Source organism: Salvelinus fontinalis, chromosome 7, assembly GCF_029448725.1.
Source record: "Salvelinus fontinalis isolate EN_2023a chromosome 7, ASM2944872v1, whole genome shotgun sequence".
In the NCBI taxonomy this organism is placed as follows: domain Eukaryota; kingdom Metazoa; phylum Chordata; class Actinopteri; order Salmoniformes; family Salmonidae; genus Salvelinus; species Salvelinus fontinalis.
Window position 1 is genome coordinate 64,172,370 of NC_074671.1, and position 22,933 is coordinate 64,195,302.

At 39.1% G+C, this 22,933-nt stretch overlaps 1 protein-coding gene across 1 annotated transcript in view; it reads right to left on the reverse strand.

Moving 5' to 3' along the window:
- Positions 1 to 3,991: 3,991 nt before the first annotated feature.
- Positions 3,992 to 22,933, reverse strand: part of LOC129860113 (gastrula zinc finger protein XlCGF17.1-like) — a 42,679-nt gene continuing 23,737 nt past the window's right edge. The window contains exon 2 of the mRNA XM_055930432.1: positions 3,992 to 4,999. Coding sequence (XP_055786407.1) covers positions 4,198 to 4,999 — 802 coding nt within the window. The 3' untranslated portion in view covers positions 3,992 to 4,197. The remainder of the gene's footprint in view (positions 5,000 to 22,933) is intronic.

The following is a 22,933-nucleotide window of genomic DNA, read 5'->3' on the forward strand; positions in this document are numbered from 1 at the left end:
ATGTTTAACCACTGATTTTCAAATGACCAGCTCCCTCAAACGCTGAGAGAAGCCAACATATCACTTATTCTCAAAAAGGGAAAATGTCCAGAGTCTTTTTCCTCGTACAAACCCATTTCCCTTCTGAATGTGGATAGAAAATTGCTTTCTAAAATTCTAGCCACAAGATTAGAGGACTCACTGCCACTAATTGTGAAAGGAGACCAAACTGGCTTCATTAAGGGCTGTAAGTCATGCAACAATGTCAGGCGGCTTCTTAATGTAATTCAAGCCTACCAACGAAGTGCTATGGATGGTCTTGTGCTCTCCCTAGATGCTGAGAAAGCATTTGATCGTGTGGAGTGGTCTTACCTATTCTTTGCTCTAAATAAATTTGGTCTAGGGGACAACTTTATAAAATGGGTGAAAGTTTTATATGATGATCCTCAGGCTGCTGTCCTTACTAATGGGCTAAGGTCAAATAGCTTCTCTATACACAGAGGTACCAGACAGGGCTGTCCTTTGTCCCCTCTCCTATTTGCACTAGTTATGGAACCACTGGCCCGAGGCCATCAGGGTAACGCCTGCTATACAGGGGCTGCTCATTAATGATGTTCACCATAAAATAAGCTTGTATGCTGATGATGTCCTGATATTCATCTTTAGTCCCGAGACTTCAATTACATTTCTTAATTGGCAACCCTGATATGTCTGTCATTGAAATAATGTTTTTTCCCCCACAAATGATGCTTTAAGGTCCTTTTCTGCTGTCGACACACAGAGGGTGAAACAAGTGTGGAAGAAAGTATTGTCTGTTACTATTGACGAAGAGATGTTTGAGGACATTTGGAGATATGCAAAAACAATATGTAATCGTACTAGAGCAATCTAATTAAGAATAATACACAGATTGCATATATCCCCAAATCGCAGACATGCTTTTAGCCCCTCTTCCCCTCAGTGTCTTAAATGTAAAACTGATACAGGCACCCTAACACATTGTTTATGGTCATGTACCAAAATACAAAGATACTGGTCTGGTGTTCTGCAAGAAATTGAAAAGATCCTAGGGGTTGATCTAGAATTAGACCCAGTTTCTTTACTGTTAGGTCTCCCTAGTAGGCATGTTACTTCTGTGGGTAAGAGGAGGCTTTACAACATCCTGACCTTCGCAGCGAGGAAAAACATCCTTTTATAGTGGATTAGTGACAAGGTTCCTTCTATTAAAGATTGGCATAAAATACTATTTAAATGGGTGCCACTGGAATATCTGACATGTACATTGCATTCTAAAACAGATCAGTTCTACAAAGTATGGGAACCCTATCTAAATTACCTAGAACCTGAGGTATCAGCTATTATGCTGCAAGGATTCTCTTTGAATGGTGGTGATCTATGTATTTCAGAATTACACTGTAATTCACTTTTATGGGTGAAAATTGTGAAATTCCAATAAAAATACTGTTACAAAGTCAATTTAATAAACTATTAGTTGATTCAAAGCTTGTTTATCATTAAACAAAAGTTGTTTAGTAATAAAATAATCCACCCAAACTAATGTGAAAAACTGATCATTACACCATATCAGTTAAGAACAAAATTCTTATTTACAATGACGGCCTACCCCGGGCTACACTGGGCCAATTGTGCGCAGCCCTATGCGACTCTCAATCACGTCCGGATGTGATACAGCCTGGATTCAAACCAGGGACTGTAGTGACACCTCTTGCAGACCGCTGCGTCCGTGTGTGTGTTAACTATTTAACTGTACTAGAATGCTTAAAAGGCCGCTAAAATGTTAAATATCGGTATCGGTCTTTTGGCAAGGAAAATATCAGATATCATATTGGCCAAAAATGCCATATCGGTGCATCCCTAGTACAAAATATTTGAAAGACCTTCTTAATATTGAGTTGCACCCCCCTTTGTCCTCAGAACAGCCTCAATTCTTCGGGCATGGACTGTCCCAGGTGTCGAGTGCGTTCCAAAGGGATGCTGGTCCATGTTGACTCCAATGCTTCCTACAATTGTGTCAAGTTGGCTGCGAATGGATCTACTCCGAATAGCTCGTTCCATCTCCTCCCACAGATGGACAAAGAAGTAATGTTCTTGGAACCATTCCTGGACAAACCTTGTGGCATAAGACATAATCCTGCTGAAAGAATCCATTTGCAGGTGGATACACTGCTGCCATTAAGGGATCCTTTCAAACATTTCTCAACTTTTATCAAGGGGCCCAATTTGTGCCCTGAAAACACACCCCAACCATCACACCACCAGCCTGCAATGCTGACACACGGCGTGGATGCATGCAGTGGTGTAAAGTACTTAAATAGTTATTTAAATCATTTTTACTTAAGTAGTATCTGTACTTTACTATTTATATTTGACAACTTTTACTTTTATTTCACTAAATTCCTAGAGTAAATAATACTTTTTAATCCATACATTTTCCCTGACACACAAAAGTACTCATTACATTTTTTATGATTAGCAGGACAGAAAATGGTCCAATTCACGCACTTATCAAGATAACATCCCTGGTCATCCCTACTGCCTCTGATTTGGCGGACTCACCAAACACAAATGCTTTGCTTGTAAATGGTGTTGGAGTGTGTAAATGGTGTTGGAGTGTGTAAATGGTGTTGGAGTGTGTAAATGGTGTTGGAGTGTGTAAATGGTGTTGGAGTGTGTAAATGGTGTTGGAGTGTGTAAATGGTGTTGGAGCCCCTGGTTATCCGTAATATAAAAAATAAAACACAATTGTGCTGTCTGGTTTGCTTAAAAACTTCTTAAGGATCGTACACCTTTTAAAATTTTGGCCTAAAACGACATACCCAAATCTAACTGCTTGTAGCTCAGCACCTGAAGCAAGGATATGCATATTCTTGATACCATTTGAAGTTTGTGGAAATGTGAAATTAATGTAGGAGAATAACACATTAGATCTGGTAAAAGATTATACAAACACAAAAACATGTGTTTTTCTTTTTCTTCTTTGAAATGCAAGAGAAAGGCCATACAGCCAGCAGCATACCACCCTGCATACCACTGCTGGCTTGCTTCTGAAGCTAAGCAGGGTTGGTCCTGGTCAGTCCCTGGATGGGAGACCAGATGCTGCTGGAAGTGGTGTTGGAGGGCCAGTAGGAGACACTCTTTTCTCTGGTCTAAAAAAATATCCCAATGCCCCAGGGCACTGTGTAGGGGGACTTTAAAACGGGTGTCCTGACTCTCTGAGGTCATTAAAGATCCCATGGCACTTATTGTAAGAGTAGGGGTGTTATTCCCAATATGGCCCTCAAACCATCATGATCACCTAATAACCCCCAGTTTACAATTGGCTCTATGTGTAATTTAGATTTTGGCCACCAGATTGCAGCAGTGTGCAAAGGTTCTGACTGATCCAGTGAAGAATTACATTACTGCACTGTCAAGTCTGCCAGGAGGTTCCCCAAATGTGCTGAATTGGTCAATTGATACATTTAAGTACAAAACTATAGAGAACATACAAAAATGCTATGGTAATAAAACATTTATGTTTACACACTGCCAGGAATGTCATACATGATGGATCATTAGCTTATACACTAACTTTCACACATCTAGATGGCTGGGCAGGGTGGGTGTGGTGCCAGAGCCAGCAGGTGTTCCAAATGTAGAACCCAGTTCCTACATTTGAATATTAAAATAGATTTTAGCAAATTAAACTATGCTACATTTTATCTCTGGGACCCTCAGGATGACAAATCAGAGCAAGATTACTGAATGCAAGTACATTATTGACCTTCAGAGGTGAATGTATTAAACCAGTTGCCATGATAAAAGTTGTTGTGCACTCTCCTCAAACAATAGCATGGTGTTTTTTCACTGTAATAGCTACTGTTAAAGTGGACACTGCAGAAGATTAACACGAATTTAAGCTTTCTGCCTATATAAAGACATGTCTATGTCCTGGAAAGTTGGCTGTTGTATACAACATCATTTTAGTCACATTGGAGCACGTTATCAACAACCGTCCCGGTTAGAGGTTAATTTAAGGAATTTGAAATTATTCACCTTTACTTTTGATACTAAGGTATATTTACAACCAAATACCTTTAGACTTTTACTTGAGTTACTCTTGTCAAATTAAGAGGAGTAGTAAGGCTTCTCTCCTGTGTCTGTTCTCTAACGACATTTTAGCTCAGCTGTTGTTTTAAAACATTTTCTACAGTCAGATCAGTGGTAAGGCTTCTCTCCTTTATGTTTACCTTGGTGTCTTTTTAAGTGGCACAATTGAGAGAAACTCTTTCCACAGTCAGAGCAGGAGTAAGGCTTCTCTCCTGTGTGTGTTCTCTGATGGACTTTTAGCTCAGTTGATGTTGTGAAGCATTTTACACAGTCAGAGCAGGAGTAAGGCTTCTCTCCTGTGTGTGTTCTCTGATGGACTTTTTGCTCAGTTGATGTTGTGAAGCATTTTACACAGTCAGAGCAGGAGTAAGGCTTCACTCCTGTATGTATACGTTCATGTGTTTTTAAGTTGCCCAGTTGAGAGAACATCTTCCCACAGTCAGAGCAGGAATAAGGCTTCACTCCTGTATGTATAAGTTCATGTGCTTTTAAAAAACCCTGTCGAGAGAAACTCTTCCCACAGTCAGAGCAGGAGTAAGGCTTCTCTACAGTGTGCACTCTCTGATGAAGTTCTAGCTCAGTTGGTGTTGTGTAGCATTTTACACAGTCAGAGCAAGAGTAAGGCTTCACTCCTGTATGTATATGTTCATGTCTTTTTAAGTGGCCCAGTCGAGAGAAAATCTTTCCACAGTCAGGGCAGGAGTAAGGCTTCTTTCCAGTGTGCACTCTCTGATGAACTGTCAGAGTCCTTGATGTTGTGAATCTCTTCCCACAGTCAGTACAGGAATACGGATTCTCTCCTGTGTGTATTTTTAGGTGTATTTTTAGCTTTGATAGAATTTGGAAAATCTCATCACAATGTGGGCAGTGGTGAAACCTCTTAGCTCCAAGATCTTCCTGCTGTTTCTCTCTGGATGTAGAGAATGTCTCAACATGGTCTCCTGTGTGAACAACATCAGAAGAACCAATCAGTTGGTGTGATATACATGTCAATCAAATCGATATTATGAAGCCCTTTTTACATCAGCAGATGTCAAAGTCCATTACATAAACCCAGCCTAAAATCCCCAAAGAGCAAGCAATGCAGATGTAGAAGAAAAAAATGCCCTAGAAAGCAGAAACGGAAGAAAGAAAGGTAGAGAGGAACCAGGCCCTGAGGGATGGCCAGTCCTCTTCTGTCTGTACCCGGTGACATATGTATTCATATCAGTAGGCTGTACAACACAAAAGGGGAATTAAACTATTCTAAAAGTGAGTAGGAGTCCTCCACTCACTATCACAAGGGTTAGTAACTACAAGGACTCCTTTCATAGAACTTTAAAACACTGGCAGTGTGTCTACTTCACTTCTTTAGTCTACTCTCTGATCACGCCAGACAGCCCAGTGGATAAAACAAATGCTGGCAATACTGGTGTCAAACCATGCAAGTGTCAGTAGCATGAAATAATTTCTACCTTCTCATTGAAACAGTTCATCATGAAATAGTTCTACTGCAACTTTTCATACACAGTGGGACGTTGGAATGAATAACACAAGCTTAGTTAGATACAACCTGCTTTTACCATGACTAACAGATTTCCCAATCTTCTCCTCCTCTTCTTCATCTTTAATGTTGACATTCAGTTCCAGTGTTTGACTGCAGTCTTCCAGCTTCACTGATGCCATCTCTGGATCCTGCAGTGCATACTGGGCTCCACTGTCACAATCAGGACCCAGTGACTGTAGGTTTGGACTCAGTGTGGAAGGAGAGAGGCAGGCTGGGTTTGTCCTCACTGTGGATGATACCGGCTTCAGACTTAATTCTAGTCGTCCTGTAGTAACAACGAGTAACAGACAAAAAATTATTGTCTTGACAGTTCAGGCACTTTCTTTACTCTCAAAAATATATATTATATTTATTTTTGTTCAATTATTTAATTCAGTGCTTGACTTGGACTGAAATAGGTGCCAGTACTGTTCATATTTAGGTGCAGCAGCTCCACAATTCTGTTAATATTAGCTAAAATTCTATAAGAGGAACATGAGCTCAAACACTAGAAATATGAGGTGGCGGTAATCAGCTCCTGTCCATCTCATTTCAAAAGATGAAGTAGGTAACAAAACATTTATTCATTCAAATTGGACAAAGTACACGCTTTAAAATTAGTCTACACAACGTAAATGAACAAAACCTATAGTAGATTTCCCAAATTCATAAATGACTCAAACCATTTAGTACAAGGTTGCAGTATGTTTTAGGCAGCATTATGTACTATTTTCCTGAGTAACTGTCTTCACTGTATTTCACATCAAAAACCTGGGGCTGTGCATTGTCATGCTGAAACATGAGGTGATGGCGGCGGATGAATAGCAAGACAACGGCCCTCAGGATCTTGTCATGGTATCTCTGTGCATTCACAGGTGTGCCAAGCTTGTAGCGTCATACTCAAGCTTCAAGGCTGTAATCGCTGTCAAAGGTGCTTCCACAAAGTACTGAGTAAAGGGTCTAAATACTTATGTAAATTCCATATTTGTAATATTTATAAATTTGGTAAAACTTCTAGAAACCTGTTTTTGCGTTCTCATTATGGGGTATTGTGTGTAGATTGGTGGGGGACAGAAACAATTTAATATATTTCATAATAAGGCTGTAACGTAACAAAATGTGGAAAAAGTTAAGGGGTCTGAATAATTTCCCAATGCACTGTGTGCTGAATCCTTTCAGCAAGGTTGCTTCCCCTCCTCTCTAAGGAGTGTTTTACTCTCATTCTGAAGCCTGATAAATCCCCAACAAAGTGTAAAAGTTCAGACCGATTTCCCTTCTGAACTCCCACTCAAGAATTAGTGCTAAAGCCTTGGCCAAGAGATTGGATAGACTGCTCCCATATCTAATACACCAAGACCAAAATGGCTACGTGAAAAACCATGAAGGTTTTCACAATGTGTGGAGAGTACTAAACATAGTGCACATGTCAAGGGTCCCCCGATACTGCCATACTCTCACTTGATGCAGAAAAAGCATTCCATAGAGTTGAGTGGTCGTATTTCAAGTGCTTAAGAGATTTGGGAACTATATACTGACCCCACTACAGATGTTGCCACTAACAACTTGATTTCACAACCTTTTAAGATTTTTCGGGGCACGAGACAAGGATGTCCAGACAGTCCAGGACTCTTTCTTTTAGTTATATCAAATCAAGTTTATTTTATATAGCCCTTCGTACATCAGCTAATATCTCGAAGTGCTGTACAGAAACCCAGCCTAAAACCCCAAACAGCAAGCAATGCAGGTGTAGAAGCACGGTGGCTAGGAAAAACTCCCTAGAAAGGCCAAAACCTAGGAAGAAACCTAGAGAGGAACCAGGCTATGAGGGGTGGCCAGTCCTCTTCTGGCTGTGCCGGGTGGAGATTATAACAGAACTATGCCAAGATGTTCAAAATGTTCATAAGTGACAAGCATGGTCAAATAATAATCATGAATAATTTTCAGTTGGCTTTTCATAGCCGATCATTAAGAGTTGAAAACAGCAGGTCTGGGACAGGTGGCGGTTCCATAACCGCAGGCAGAACAGTTGAAACTGGAATAGCAGCAAGGCCAGGTGGAACCCTTTACCATTGCAGTAAGGGCCCAACCGTCAATTAGTGGAATTAAAACCGATTTTGAACATTGAGTGGACCTGTATGGTGATGATACCCTCTTATTCCTAACAGATCTAAAGAACTCTTCCTTCTCCAATTTAATTAATAACTGGTCAGTTTTTTGGGTTTAAAGTTAATAAAACCAAATCTTCCATCCTTTTCCTCAACAAGAAAGATACTGAATCCAGTTGTACAGCATCTATTTGTGAATACAGAATAAGGTTTCACATATCTTGGTATTAAAAATCACACCAGAAATTAGCTCCCTGAGCTCAACAAATTATGAACCCATGGTAACGAATGCAATATAATCCATCAACAGATGGACATCATTGCTTGTATCTATTATTGGTAGAATAAATAGCATTAAGATGAATATTCTGCTCAAATTCCTTCGTCTATTTCAATCAATTCCTCTGGCTCCACCAAAATAAAATAGTAGGTCTGTAATTGTTGATTGTCCTAATTGGAACTAATAAATGTGTAAAAAAAATAAAAACAATGAATGATGGAGGCCACTGTTTTCTTGGGGACCTTCACCGCTTCAAGGGGCTCCCGAGCGGCGCTGCGGTCTAAGGCACTGCATCTCAGTGCTAGAGGCATCACTACTGACACTGGTTCGATTCCAGGCTGTATCTCAACCGGCAGTGATCGGGAGTCCCATAGGGGGGCGCACAATTGACCCAGCATCGTCCGGGTTAGGTTTTGGCCGGGGTAGGCAGTCAGTGTAAATAAGAATTTGTTCTTAACCGACTTGCCTAGTTAAATAAAAGGTTAAATAAAAAACTAATAAAAACTGCAGGAATGTTTTGGTACCCTCCCCCTAGATCGGTGCCTCCACATAATCCTTTCATGGAGCTCTACGGACAAATGTGTCTGAATAATTGTACACATGTAGAAAACCAATAATCATTACATTTAGCGTCAAAACAGCAGTAAAAATGTCTCACTGCTGCACCCGCACTGCCGGCACTGAAGTCCGTTGACGCAGACCGACTGGGCGCTGCCATTTTACCAGCTTGTGAATTTTTCCTTTCATGGAGCTCTACGGACAATTCCTTCAACCTCATGGCTTGGTTTTTGTTCTGACATGCACTGTCAACTGTGGGACCTTATATAGACAGTTGTGTGCTTTTCCAAATCATGTCCAATCAATTGAATTTACCACAGGTTGACAACAATCAAGTTGTAGAAACATATCTAATGGAAACAGGATGCACCTGAGCTTAATGTCGAGTCTCATAGCAAAAGGTCTGAATACTTATGTAAATAAGGTATTTCTGTTTGGGGTTTTTTAAGTATAAAATGTGAAAACATTTCTAAAAACCTGTTTGCGTTGACATTATGGGGTATTGTGTGTAGATTGATGAGGAACAATTTTTAATTTAATACATTTTAGAATAAGGCTGTAATGTAACAAAACGTGGAAAAAGTCAAGGGGTCTAAATACTTTCCTAATGGGAGAGGGGATACCTAGTCAGTTGCACAAATTAATGCATTCAACTGAAATGTGTCTTCCGCATTTAACCCAACCCCTCTGAATCAGAGAGGTGCTGGTGGGCTGCCATAATCGACATCCCCGGCGCCGAGGGAACAGTGGGTTAACTGCCTTGCTCAGGGGCAGAACGATCGATTATTACCTCGTCAGCTCTGGGATTCGATCCAGCAGCCTTTCAGTTACTGGCAAAAACTCTAACTACTAGGCTACCTGTACGTTTTCATGTAAAAAGGTTGTGCAATACAAAAGGGGAATAAAAAAACTATTAAAGAATCTCATAAGTCATGAAAATGAGGTGTATCATCAACTCAACATCACAAGGGTTAGTAACTACACACTCATTCTACTGCAACTTATCATGCACAGTGGGAAGTTGGAACGAACAACAAACAAGGTTAGATAGAACCTGCTCCTACCATGAGAAACAGATTTCCCAATCTCCTCCTCCTCTTCTTCATCTTTAATGTTGACATTCAGCTCCAGTGTTTGACTGCAGTCTTCCAGCTTCACTGATGCCATCTCTGGATCCTGCAGTGCAAACTGGGCTCCACTGTCACAATCAGGACCCAGTGACTGTAGGTTTGGACTCAGTGTGGAAGGAGAGAGGCAGGCTGGGTTTGTCCTCGCTGTTGATGTTACCGGCCTCATACCTGAGTCGGAAAGTGGTATAAGAGAAATGGACACAAACATTATTGTCTTAAGTTCTGGCACTTTCTTTATTCCCTAAAAAAATATTATATTTATTCTTGTTCAATTATCTATTTCAGTTCTTGACTTGGACTGAAATAGTTGTCGATACACATTTTGGGTGCCGCTACTGTTTACATTTAGGTGGAGGAGAATCACAATACTTTTGAGACAATACTTAACCTGTAGTAGATAAACGCATAAATGACTCAAAAACCATTTAGACCAAGGTTAGTTTGTTTTAGGCATCACTATGTGCTATTTTCCTTAACCTTGTATTCACTGTTTTACTTCAAAAACCAATTTTATGTCCTGTTCACACCATAGTAACATTTATAGATAAAGACAGAAACAACTGAATGTGTCTGAATATTATGACACATGTAGAAAACAGATAATCATTACATTTGGTTTCAAAACAGTAGTTCAACCGTAAAATTGTCTCCCTCTGCTGCATCCACACTGCCTGCACTGAAGTTTGTTGATGCAGATCGAGTGGGTGCCGCCATTTTACTAGCTTGTGAATTTTTCCTTTCATGGAGCTCTACGGACAATTCCTTCAACCTCATGGCTTGGTTTTTGCTCTGACATGCACTGTCAAATGTGGGACCTTATATAGACAGGTGTGTGCCTTTCCAAATCATGTCCAATCAACGGAATTTACCACAGGTTGACAATCAAGTTGTAGAAACATCTCAAGGATGATCAATGGAAACAAGATGCACCTGAGCTCAATGTCAAGTCTCCTAGCAGAGAGTCTGAATACTTATGTAAATAAGTTATTTCTGTTAAATATTTTATAAATGTGAAAACAATTCTAAAAACCTGTTTTTGCTTTGTCATTATGGCTTATTGTGTGTAGATTGATGAGAAACATTTATTTAACCCATTTTACAATAAGGCTGTAATGTAACAAAATGGGGAAAAAGTCATGGGGACTAAATACTTTGCGAATGCACTGTATGTATTCATATCAGTAGGCTGGTACCGTATGTATTCATATCAGTAGGCTGGTACCGTATGTATTCATATCAGTAGGCTGGTACCGTATGTATTCATATCAGTAGGCTGGTACCGTATGTATTCATATCATTAGGCTGGTACCGTATGTATTCATATCAGTAGGCTGGTACCGTATGTATTCATATCAGTAGGCGGGTACTGTATGTATTCATATCAGTAGGCGGGTACTGTATGTATTCATATCAGTAGACTGGTACTGTATGTATTCATATCAGTAGACTGGTACTGTATGTATTCATATCAGAAGGCTGGTAATGTATGTATTCATATCAGTAGGCTGGTACTGTATGTATTCATATCAGAAGGCTGGTACTGTATGTATTTATATCAGAAGGCTGGTACTGTATGTATTCATATCAGTAGGCGGGTACTGTATGTATTCATATCAGTAGGCTGGTACTGTATGTATTTATATCAGTAGACTGGTACTGTATGTATTCATATCAGTAGGCTGGTACTGTATGTATTTATATCAGTAGGCTGGTACTGTATGTATTTATATCAGTAGGCTGGTACTGTATGTATTTATATCAGTAGGCTGGAACTGTATGTATTCATATCAGTAGGCTGGTACTGTATGTATTCACATCAATAGGCTGGTACTGTATGTATTTATATCAGTAGGCTGGAACTGTATGTATTCATATCAGTAGGCTGGTACTGTATGTATTTATATCAGTAGGCTGGAACTGTATGTATTCATATCAGTAGGCTGGTACTGTATGTATTCACATCAATAGGCTGTACAATACAAAAGGGGAATAAAACATTTCTAAAAGTATCTCATAAGTCATGAAAATTATGAGCCATATCATCCTCCACTCACTATCACAAGGGTTAGAAACTACACAGACTCACTTCATAGAACTTTAAAACACTGGTAGTTTGTCTACTTCACTTATTTAGTCTCCTCTCTGAACACTCCAAATAGCTCAATGAATAAAACAATAGCTGGCAATACTGGTGTCAAACCATGCAAGTGTCAGTAGCATGAAATAACATCTACCTTCTCATTGAAACTGTTCATCATGAAACAGTTCTACTGCAACTTTTCATACACAGTGGGGAGTTGGAATGAATAACACAAACTTAGTTAGATACAACCTGCTTTTACCATGACTAACACATTTCCCAATCTTCTCCTCCTCTTCTTCAACTTTAATGTTGACATTCAGCTCCATTGTTTGACTGCAGTCTTCCAGCTTCACTGATGCCATCTCTGGATCCTGCAGTGCAAACTGGGCTCCACTGTCACAATCAGGACCCAGTGACTGTTGGTTTGGATTCAGTGTGGAAGGAGAGAGGCAGGCTGGGTTTGTCCTCACTGTGGATGATACCGGCTTCAGACTTAATTCTAGTCGTCCTATAATAACAACGAGAAACAGAAGGAAAAAAAGTTATTGTCTTGACAGTTCAGGCACTTTCTTTACTCTCAAAAATATAGATTATATTTCTTCTTGTTCAATTGTCTAATTCACCACATGACTTGGACTGAAATAGGTGCCGGTACTGTTTATATTTAGGTGCAGCAGCTCCACAATACTGTTGAGCTAATATTCTATAAGAGGAACATGAGCTCAAACACTAGAAATATGAGGTGGCGGTAATCAGCTCCTGTCCATCTCATTTCAAAAGACGAAGTAGGTAACAAAACATTAATTCATTCAAATTGGACAAAGTACACGCTTTAAAATTAGTCTACACAACGTAAATGAACTTAACATATAGTAGATTTCCCAAATGCATAAATGACTCAAAAACCATTTAGTACAAGATTGCAGTTTGTTTTAGGCAGCATTATGTACTTTTTTCCTGAATAACCTTTTCTTCAATGTATTTCACATCAAAAACCAATCGCATTTCCTGTTCACAACATCATTTACAGATAAATATAGAAACTGAATGTGTCTGAATATTACTACACATGATAATCATTGCATTCAGCTTCAAAACTGTAGTGCGACCGTGAAATTGTCTCTGCACCAGCACTGAAGTCTGTTGACGCAGATAGAATGGGCGCCACCATGTTACCAGCTTGTGAATTTCACACAAAACCAATAACATGCTAAACAAACTCAAATCTCAAATAGATTTTTTATTAAATTACCTTGAAGAAATTATGTATATCCATTCAGACAAATCTAGTTTCTAGTTGTGTGACTTAAAATAGTTTCACGTTCACTTGGTTTGACACACAAATAACAAACCATTACCAAACGTGATTATACCTTAACGGATTTGTTACCTAGCATGGTATGACATGTTGTTTTGATATTAGAAAGTTTATACCTGCTTTTACAAACCTGTAGTAATAAATAGAAACGGACACAAAAGGTTATCTTCTTGACTGCACTGATCTGGCGCTTTCTTTATTCTGAAGAATGTTGTGTGCCTGCCCAGAACTTCCTGTTCCCCCGCTACCACAGTGCAGCCACAGATAGAACAATGAGACAGATATTTCACCAGAAGTATAAATGTGAAGCATCCGCTTAGCGTTTCCACTCACTGCCAAATATGGTAGTGAGAGGAAGCCCACTGGCCAGCAGTGGGAGAAGATGGAACGAGATGGATTTTGGCCGACATTCTGCAAATGTTCTAATCTATGAAACATCTGATCTTAATACAGTTTTCTGTTCCCAGAACTAAAATCTGTTATGAACAGTGGACCAAGTTTTGTAGACTTTACCCTTTGCAAAAGTTTTAAATAATCACGTTATTTAGAAGGAACGCTGAGGCGAATTGAGTTATTGCACACAAGTTCTTCACAGAGGCATTCCCTAACAGAAATATGCAGGATGTGTGCTAGAATGCCCCAATAGGAGCTCGGGATTGGCACTGCCCACTATGACTCATCTGTTCCCATTGGAAATGACCAACTGTGGTCTATCTTGGTTTAGTTATAAAAAATCTTTGGTGCAACCGTCCATGCATTCAGGGATCCTTGGGACGGCCCTACCCCATAATATGAAAAGGTCGGTGCTTAATTTGAGCCGGATCCAACCGCACCTCTCAGTTTTGTGGCATGAAAAATAATTTACACTGTTTGCAATGTAAAAATCCTAATAAAACCAGAGTAATTACATTTGGATTCCTGTGCAATTGTCATGCCTCCTAAAAAACCTAATGTGAAAACGTGCCTGATATTCTAAGAATTGATTCATGTTGGGCCGTCCCAGGTTTATGGTTTGTGCAACATTGTAGCCTATTTAGACCAAGGCGTGGCCATTGCTGTGGTGAGAGAGAAGCACGCCTGTATCTCTCACAGAACTAAAATGAGATTCACTTTCTATGATCTCTCTCCCTCTCTGTGCTGTTATAGACATGAGCCGGCAACTCATCTCTCCAGCATTGCACTTCTTCATTTATCTCCTAATAGAATAATAGCTGTGGGAAGTGTGTTGAGGAGCTGCAGCACTCTGCAGTCTGTTCAGAAAGAAATGAAATAATTCCCAATACTACACCAGGAGTATTTAGCTACAGAGGATCAATAGCTAATTTAAATAAAATAGCCTAGCTGTGGATTGTGTGTAGCCAAATCACAAGGCATGACTACAGTCAGGAACATGTGGCAAATCTGTCAGTGAACAGCATGCAGCCAAAACAGGTCTTCAGCAATATTTCTAATACAGTTGCTGGAAAACACAGGTTGTAAAGCAAATGGATCCTGCTGAAAAGAAAATACTAGTCTGTATGTTACCAAGTTATCTTCGAAATAGGCCTTGGGTTTAAAGTTAATAAAACCAAATCTTCCATCCTTTTCCTCAACAAGAAAGATACTGAATCCAGTTGTACAGCATCTATTTGTAAATACAGAATAAGGTTTCACATATCTTGGTATTAAAAATCACACCAGACATTAGCTCCTTGAGCTCAACAAATTATGAACCCATGGTAACGAATGCAATATAATCCATCAACAGATGGACATCATTGCTTGTATCTATTATTGGTAGAATAAATAGCATTAAGATTAATATTCTGCCCAAATTCCTTCGTCTATTTCAATCAATTCCTCTGGCTACACCAAAATAAAATAGTATGTCTGTAATTGTTGATTGTCCTAATTGGAACTAATAAATGTGTAAGAAAAATAAAAACAATGAATGATGGAGGCCACTGTGTTCTTGGGGACCTTCAACACTTCAAGGGGCTCCCGAGTGGCGCAGCGGTCGAAGGCACTGCATCTCAGTGCTAGAGGCATCACTACAGACACTGGTTCGATTCCAGGCTGTATCTCAACCGGCAGTGATCGGGAGTCCCATAGGGCAGCGCACAATCGTCCGGGTTAGGTTTTGGCCGGGGTAGGCAGTTAGTGTAAATAAGGATTTGTTCTTAACCGACTTGCCTAGTTAAATAAAAGGTTAAATAAAAAACGAATTAACACTGCAGTAATGTTTTGGTACCCTCCCCCAGACCTGTGCCTCGACATAATCCTTTCATGGAGCTCTACGGACAAATGTGTCTGAATAATTGTACACATGTAGAAAACCAATAATCATTACATTTAGCTTCAAAACAGCAGTGCAACCGTAAAATTGTCTCTCTGCGGCACCCCAACTGCCTGCACTGAAGTCTGTTGACGCAGACCGACTGGGCGCTGCCATTTTACCAGCTTGTGAATTTTTCCTTTCATGGAGCTCTACGGACAATTCCTTCGACCTCATGGCTCGGTTTTTGCTCTGACATGCACTGTCAACTGTGGGACCTTATATAGACAGGTGTGTGCTTTTCCAAATAATGTATTTGTATCAGGTATATCTGTTTTTTTTTTTTTTTTACAGTATAAAATGTGAAAACACTTCTAAAAACCTGTTTGCTTTGTCATTATGGGGTATTGTGTGTAGATTGATGAGGAACAATTTTTATTTAATCCATTTTAGAATAAGGTTGTAATGTAACAAAACGTGGAAGAAGTCAAGGTCTAAATACTTTCCGAATGGGAGAGGGGGATACCTAGTCAGTTGTACAAATGAATGCATTCAACTGAAATGTGTCTTCCACATTTAACCCAACCTCTGAATCAGAGAGGTGCGGGGGGCTGCCATAATCGACATCCCCGGCGCCGAGGGAACAGTGGGTTAACTGCCTTGCTCAGGGGCAGAACGACCCATTTTTAACTTGTCAGCTCTGGGATTCGATCCAGCAGCCTTTCAGTTACTTGCCAACTCTCTAACCACTAGGCTACCTGTACGTATTCATGTAAGAAGGCTGTGCAATACAAAAGGGGAATAAAAAATGATTAAACTATCTCATAAGTCATGAAAATTATGAGGTGTATCATCAGCTCAACATCACAAGGGTTAGTAACTACATACTCATTCTACTGCAATGTATCATGCACAGTGGGAAGTTGGAAAAAACAACAAACTTAGTTAGATAGAACCTGCTCTTACCATGAGAAACAGATTTCCCAATCTTCTCCTCCTCTTCTTCATCTTTAATGTTGACATTTAGCTCCAGTGTTTGACTGCAGTCTTCCAGCTTCACTGATGCCATCTCTGGATCCTGCTGTAAAAACCTCCCTGAGTCGGAAAGTGGTATAAGAGAAACGGACACAAACATTATTGTCTTAAGTTCTGGCACTTTATTCTCTAAAAATATTTTCTATTTTTTCTTGTTCAATTATCTAATTCAGTTCTTGACTTGGACTGAAATATTTGCCGATAAACATTTTGGGTGCCGGTATGGTTTATATTTAGGTGCAGGAGCTCCACAATACTTTTGAGCTAATACTTAACCTGTAGTAGAAAAATGCATAAATGACTCAAAAACCATTTAGTACAAGGTTAGTTAGTTTTAGGCAGCACTATGTGCTATTTTCCTTAACTTCTCTGATCTACGGATCCCGGATACGGGTTTGAATTCGACAACATACGGTGATCGCCACAAATAGTCATATTAAACATTCCTGAAAATACAAGTGTCTCACAGGCTTCAAAAGCCTAGAATCTTGCTAATCCAACTGCGTTGTCAGGTTTAAAAAAGGATTTACTGCGAAAGAATACGATGCGATTATCTGAGCACAGAGCCCCATACCAAACTACTTTTTCAACCAGCACAGGCGTAACAAAATCACAGATTGCATTGAAATAAATTGTTTACCTTTGAAGATCTTGCTCTGTTTGCAATCCCAAGGCTCATTGTTACACAATGAATTGTCTTTTGTTCGGTTAAATCCATTTTTATAGCCTAACACGAAACATTTTGTGAACGCTTATCTCATTGAATTCCGTGTCATTCAATTTGACGAAACATTCGACGTAAATACACACACTAAACGTGACTTTATCCAGTCATGTTTGGTTTCATTTCAATCAACTGGTTGTTTGTAACACAACCAAACTTGATGGGTCATTTCGCGGGACATATTGACCGAAAGAAACCGATTGGAAGACAACAAGTAATGAGCTCATTGTGCACCAATTATATGACCGCTGTTTCGTTGATTGATTGTATTTTAACCCAATGACCACTGATCGTCTTGAAATCTAGCTGGGTAGATTGCTCATTGGCTGAGGTAAACGGCAATATCTAATGGTTCTTTGTTGGAAGACCAACCCATATAGTGAACTCCGGCGTAACGAAGGTCTTTCGCCATTGCATTTTCATACTGGAAGGAGCCAAGCTTATTACGCACAGCAGTATTTCGGTAACTTGCATCTTCAGCTGTTTATTTATCCAACATCATGGCGAAAAAGTCAGGGAAAGCTAAATCTAAGACGAGATATACGAATGTAGACAAAATTATAGAGGAAATTGATCGTGAAAGTGAAACATATGCTTTTGGAAGACGACTCAGTTAACGACCATGACTCAAATGGAAGCATATTTTTTGCACGGAGAGGACATTGTTTTGGACTGGTAAGTTCTTCTCATGCTAATGCCGTTGTTTGAAATTAATAATATAAAATATTATTTGTGATTGTTTTTACATTTTATTTTCAATATATAAAAATGTAATGAAATGTGTAAAGTACACATTGGCTATACTTCCTCCAGCGGCATGCATCCTCAGTCTACATATTATGGATTAGAGGGAGCATGGTCGAGATGCGTGTGTCTACCGCCAACGTGTCCATCCCCCTCTGAAGCTGGTTCATCCAGCTGGACCCCTGCTGTCTCTGGCTCCACACCTCCCGGGCCATCTAGAGGTAAACTGTTCATATTTACTCGAGGGCTAAATAAATAGATTTGATAGAGGACTGAGGGTCTTCCAAATATTGAAAGTGTGTAAATAGTTACCCATGTTATTTTGTAAATGTATATATTTTTTCTTCATATTTCCCCCCCCATTTTTCCCCCTCCGTTAGAATACCATTTTGGTATTTTGTATATAGTTATTTGTTTCAAAATGTATACCTTCACCAATTTGGCCACTTGGGTACATTTGGGCTACTTGTGTGGGACACCTGGGCGACTTCATGAAAAATGTCATGTAGCACACTCATTTTGGAAGTTATCGTTCTGAAACTTTGCACAAGTACTGTTCCCCTCTTATGTTTTTCACTGAAATTGTCCCCATATTCATATCTGAATGTTTGTTTTATCTTGTTCATTTGAAAGATGATGATACAACAATTAAAAAGAAAAAACGTATTGTTTTTTCATTGTATTATCTAAACCAGATCTATTGTGTTACATTCTCCTACATTCAATTCACATTTACACAAACTTCAGAGTGTTTTCTTTCAAAGGGTACCAAGAATATGCATATCCTTGCTCCTGGGCCTGAGCTAGAGGCAGTTAGATTTGGGTATGTCTTCAGGCGGAAATTGAAAGAAGGGGGGGGGGGGGGGGGGGGGGTAGTTATAAGAGGTTTTAACCTTGTATTCACTGTTTTACTTCAAAAACCAATTGTATGTCCTGTTCACACCATAGTAACATTTATAGATAAAATAGAAACAACTGAATGTGTCTGAATATTATGAAACATGTAGAAAACAGATAATCATTACATTTGGTTTCAAAACAGCAGTGCAACTGTGAACTTGTCTCTCTCTGCTGCATCCACACTGTCTGCACTGAAGTTTGTTGATGCAGATCGAGTGGGCGCCGCCATTTTACTAGCTTGTGAATTTTTCCTTTCATGGAGCTCTACGGACAACTCCTTCAACCTCATGGCTTGGTTTTTGCTCTGACATGCACTGTCAAATGTGGGACCTTATATAGACAGGTGTGTGCCTTTCCAAATCATGTCCAATCAATTGAATTTACCACAGGTTGACAACAATCAAGTTGTAGAAACATATCCAATGGAAACAGGATGCACCTGAGCTCAATGTCAAGTCTCCTAGCAAAGAGTCTGAATACTTATGTAAATAAGGTATTTCTGTTTTAAATATTATATAAAATGTGAAAACAATTCTAAAAGCCTTTTTAACCCTTTGTCATTATGGCGTATTGTGTGTAGATTGATGAGAAACATTTATTTAATCCATTTTACAATAAGGCTGTAACGTAACAAAATGTGGAAAAAGTCATGGGGTCTAAATACTTTGCGAATGCACTGTATGTATTCATATCAGTAGCCGGTTACTGTATGCATTCATATCAGTAGGCTGGTACTGTATGCATTCATATCAGTAGCCGGTTACTGTATGTATTCATATCAGTAGCCGGTTACTGTATGTATTCATATCAGTAGCCGGTTACTGTATGTATTCATACGAGTAGGCTGGTACTGTATGTATTCATACGAGTAGGCTGGTACTGTATGTATTCATACGAGTAGGCTGGTACTGTATGTATTCATACGAGTAGGCTGGTACTGTATGTATTCATACGAGTAGGCTGGTACTATGTATTCATATGAGTAGGCTGGTACTGTATGTATTCATATGAGTAGGCTGGTACTGTATGTATTCATATCAGTAGGCTGGTACTATGTATTCATATGAGTAGGCTGGTACTGTATGTATTCATATGAGTAGGCTGGTACTGTATGTATTCATATGAGTAGGCTGGTACTGTATGTATTCAAATAAGTAACTGTGCAATACAAAGGGGAATAAACCAATTATAATACAAATACAATAAAACTCTCATAAATCATGAAAGTTATGACCTATATCATCCTCCACTCACTATCACAAGGGTTAGAAACTACACAGACTCACTTCCTAGAACTTTAAAACACTGGCAGTTTGTCTACTCTCTGATCACTCCAGATAGACCAGTTAATAAAACAAATGCTGACCATACTGGTGTCAAACCATGCAAGTGTGAGTAGCATGAAATAACATCTACCTTCTCATTGAAACAGTTCATCATGAAACAGTTCTACTGCAACTTTTCATGCACAGCGGGAAGATGGAATGAATAACACAAACTTAGTTAGATACAACCTGCTTTTACCATGACTAAAAGATTTCCCAATCTTCTCCTCCTCTTCTTCATCTTTAATGATGACATTCAGCTCCAGTGTTTGACTGCAGTCTTCCAGCTTCACTGATGCAATCTCTGGATCCTGCAGTGCAAACTGGGCTCCACTGTCACAATCAGGACCCAGTGACTGTAGGTTTGGAAGGAGTGTGGAAGGAGAGAGGCAGGATGGGTCTGTCCTCACTGTTAATGTTACCGGCTTCAGACTTGACCTGAGTCGGCCTGTAGTAATAAAGAGAAACAGACACACAAGTCATTGTCTTCTCAGTTCTGGCAATTCCTTTACTCTCAAAAAAATATTGTTTATATTTAGTTGCAGGATCGCCACAATACATTGAACTAATATTCTATAAGAGGTACTTGAGCTCAAACAGTAGAAATTTGAGGTGACGATACTCAGCTCCGGTGAGCTCCTGTCCAAGTCAAGCACTGATCTAATTTCAATAGAATTCATGAATTCATTCACATTAGACACAGTTTACGCTTTAAATCAGGCTACACAACTTAAGCGCACTTAATCTATGGTAGATTTCCTGAATTCACATAAATGCATAAATGACAAAAACATTTAGTACAAGGTCGCAGTATGTTTTAGGCAGCACTATGTACTATTTACCTGAATAACCTTGTCTTCACTGTATTATTCCAATCAAAAACCAAAAGGATTTCCGTTCACACCATAGTAATATTTATAGACAACGATAACTTTGTGTCTGAATATTAGTACACATGTAGAAAACTGATAATCATTACATTCAGCTTCAAAACAGTAGTGCAACCGTGAAATGGTCTCTCTCTGCTGCACCCTCACTGCCTGCACTGAAGTCTGTTGACACAAACCGAGTGGCGCCGCCATTTTACCAGCTCGTGAATTTTACACAAAACTAATAACATGTCAAACGAATTCAGAAATCTCAAGTAAATATATTCTTTATGAAATGACCTTGAGAAAACGATGTACACCCACTCAGACAAACCACAAAGGCTCCAACTATGTAACTTGTAAAATAATTATCGTTATCACGTTCACTCGGCTTGACACAAAAATAACACATCAAACCTTTACCAAACGTGATAATACCTTAACGGATGTATTACCTAAAATGGTATGACATGTTCTCCCGATATTAGAATGTTTAAACGTGCTATTACATCCCTGTAGTAATAAATATAAAACTACACGAATGTTATCTTCTTGACTGCACCGTTCTGGCGCTTTCTTTACACAGAAGAATGGTGCGCATCTGTCCGGAACTTCCTGTTCCCCCACTAACACGGTCCGTGCATTCCGGGATCCTTAGGATGGCCCTACCCCATTACATGAGATGGGGTCGCTGCCTCCTCCGGGACACATCTCTTTTGCATAGAGTTGATCCAGCTGTTGATTGTGGAATGTTGTACCATCCCAGCTAGCACATTGGGGCTACTCTCTGGCAGATGATTACACGGGCTGCTTTATATAATTAACATTTCATTATTCCATTTTTTTTCTCCATATTTTCTCATTGTTTCTGTGATCAAAAAATACTATTTAACATTTTAATTAAATTATTTAAGAGTCCTGTTTAAGTTTTATTTTAGTATTTTGATACTTTGTGCAAGGCAATTGATAAGCATTAATTCTTGTCAATAGGGGGGCGCTGTTTTCACTTTGGAAAAAATCGTGCCCAAACTGTCTCGCAATAACGCAAGCTGTTTGTTATGGTAAAGTTATTTTTAAAGATCTAACACGGCGGTTGCATTAAGAACCAGTGTATCTTTCATTTGCTGTACAACATGTATTTTTTAGTAAAGTTTATGATGAGTTCTTTGGTCAGATTAGGTGAATGTCCAAAATAGCTCCGGACATTCTGGTGAATCGATGCTACATATTCACAATGTATAACCACGGTTTGCAGCTCTAAATATGCACATTTTCGAACAAAACATAAGTGTATTGTATAACCTGATGTTATAAGACTGTCATCTGATGAAGTTGGTCAAGGTTAGTGATTAAATTTTATATCTTTTGCTGTTTTTTGCGAATGCTATCTATGCGGTGAATAAATGCGGTTGTGTGTTTGGCTATTGTGGTAAGCTAATAAAATGCTATATTGTGTTTTCGCTGTAAAACACTTTAAAAAAATCGGAAATATTGGCTGGATTCACAAGATGTTTATCTTTCATTTGCTGTACACCATGTATTTTTCATAAATGTTTTATGATGAGTATTTAGGTATTTCACGTCGCTCTCTGGAATTATTCTGGCTGCTTTGGTGATATTTTTGATGGTAGCTGCAATGTAAAACTATGATTTATACCTCAAATATGCAAATTTTCGAACAAAACATAAATTTATTGTATAACATGTTATAAGACTGTCATCTGATGAAGTTGTTTCTTGGTTAGTGACTAATTATATCTCTATTTGGTCGGTTTTGTGATCGCTACCTATGCGGTAGAAAAATTGTGAAAATATGCGGTTGAGTCTTTGGCTATTGTGGTTAGCTAATAGAAATACATAGTGTTTTCGCTGTAAAACATTTTAAAAATCGGAAATGATGGCTGGATTCACAAGATGTTTATCTTTCATTTGCTGTATTGGACTTGTGATTTCATGTTATTTATATGCTATTATTTACTTGTGGCGCTATGCTA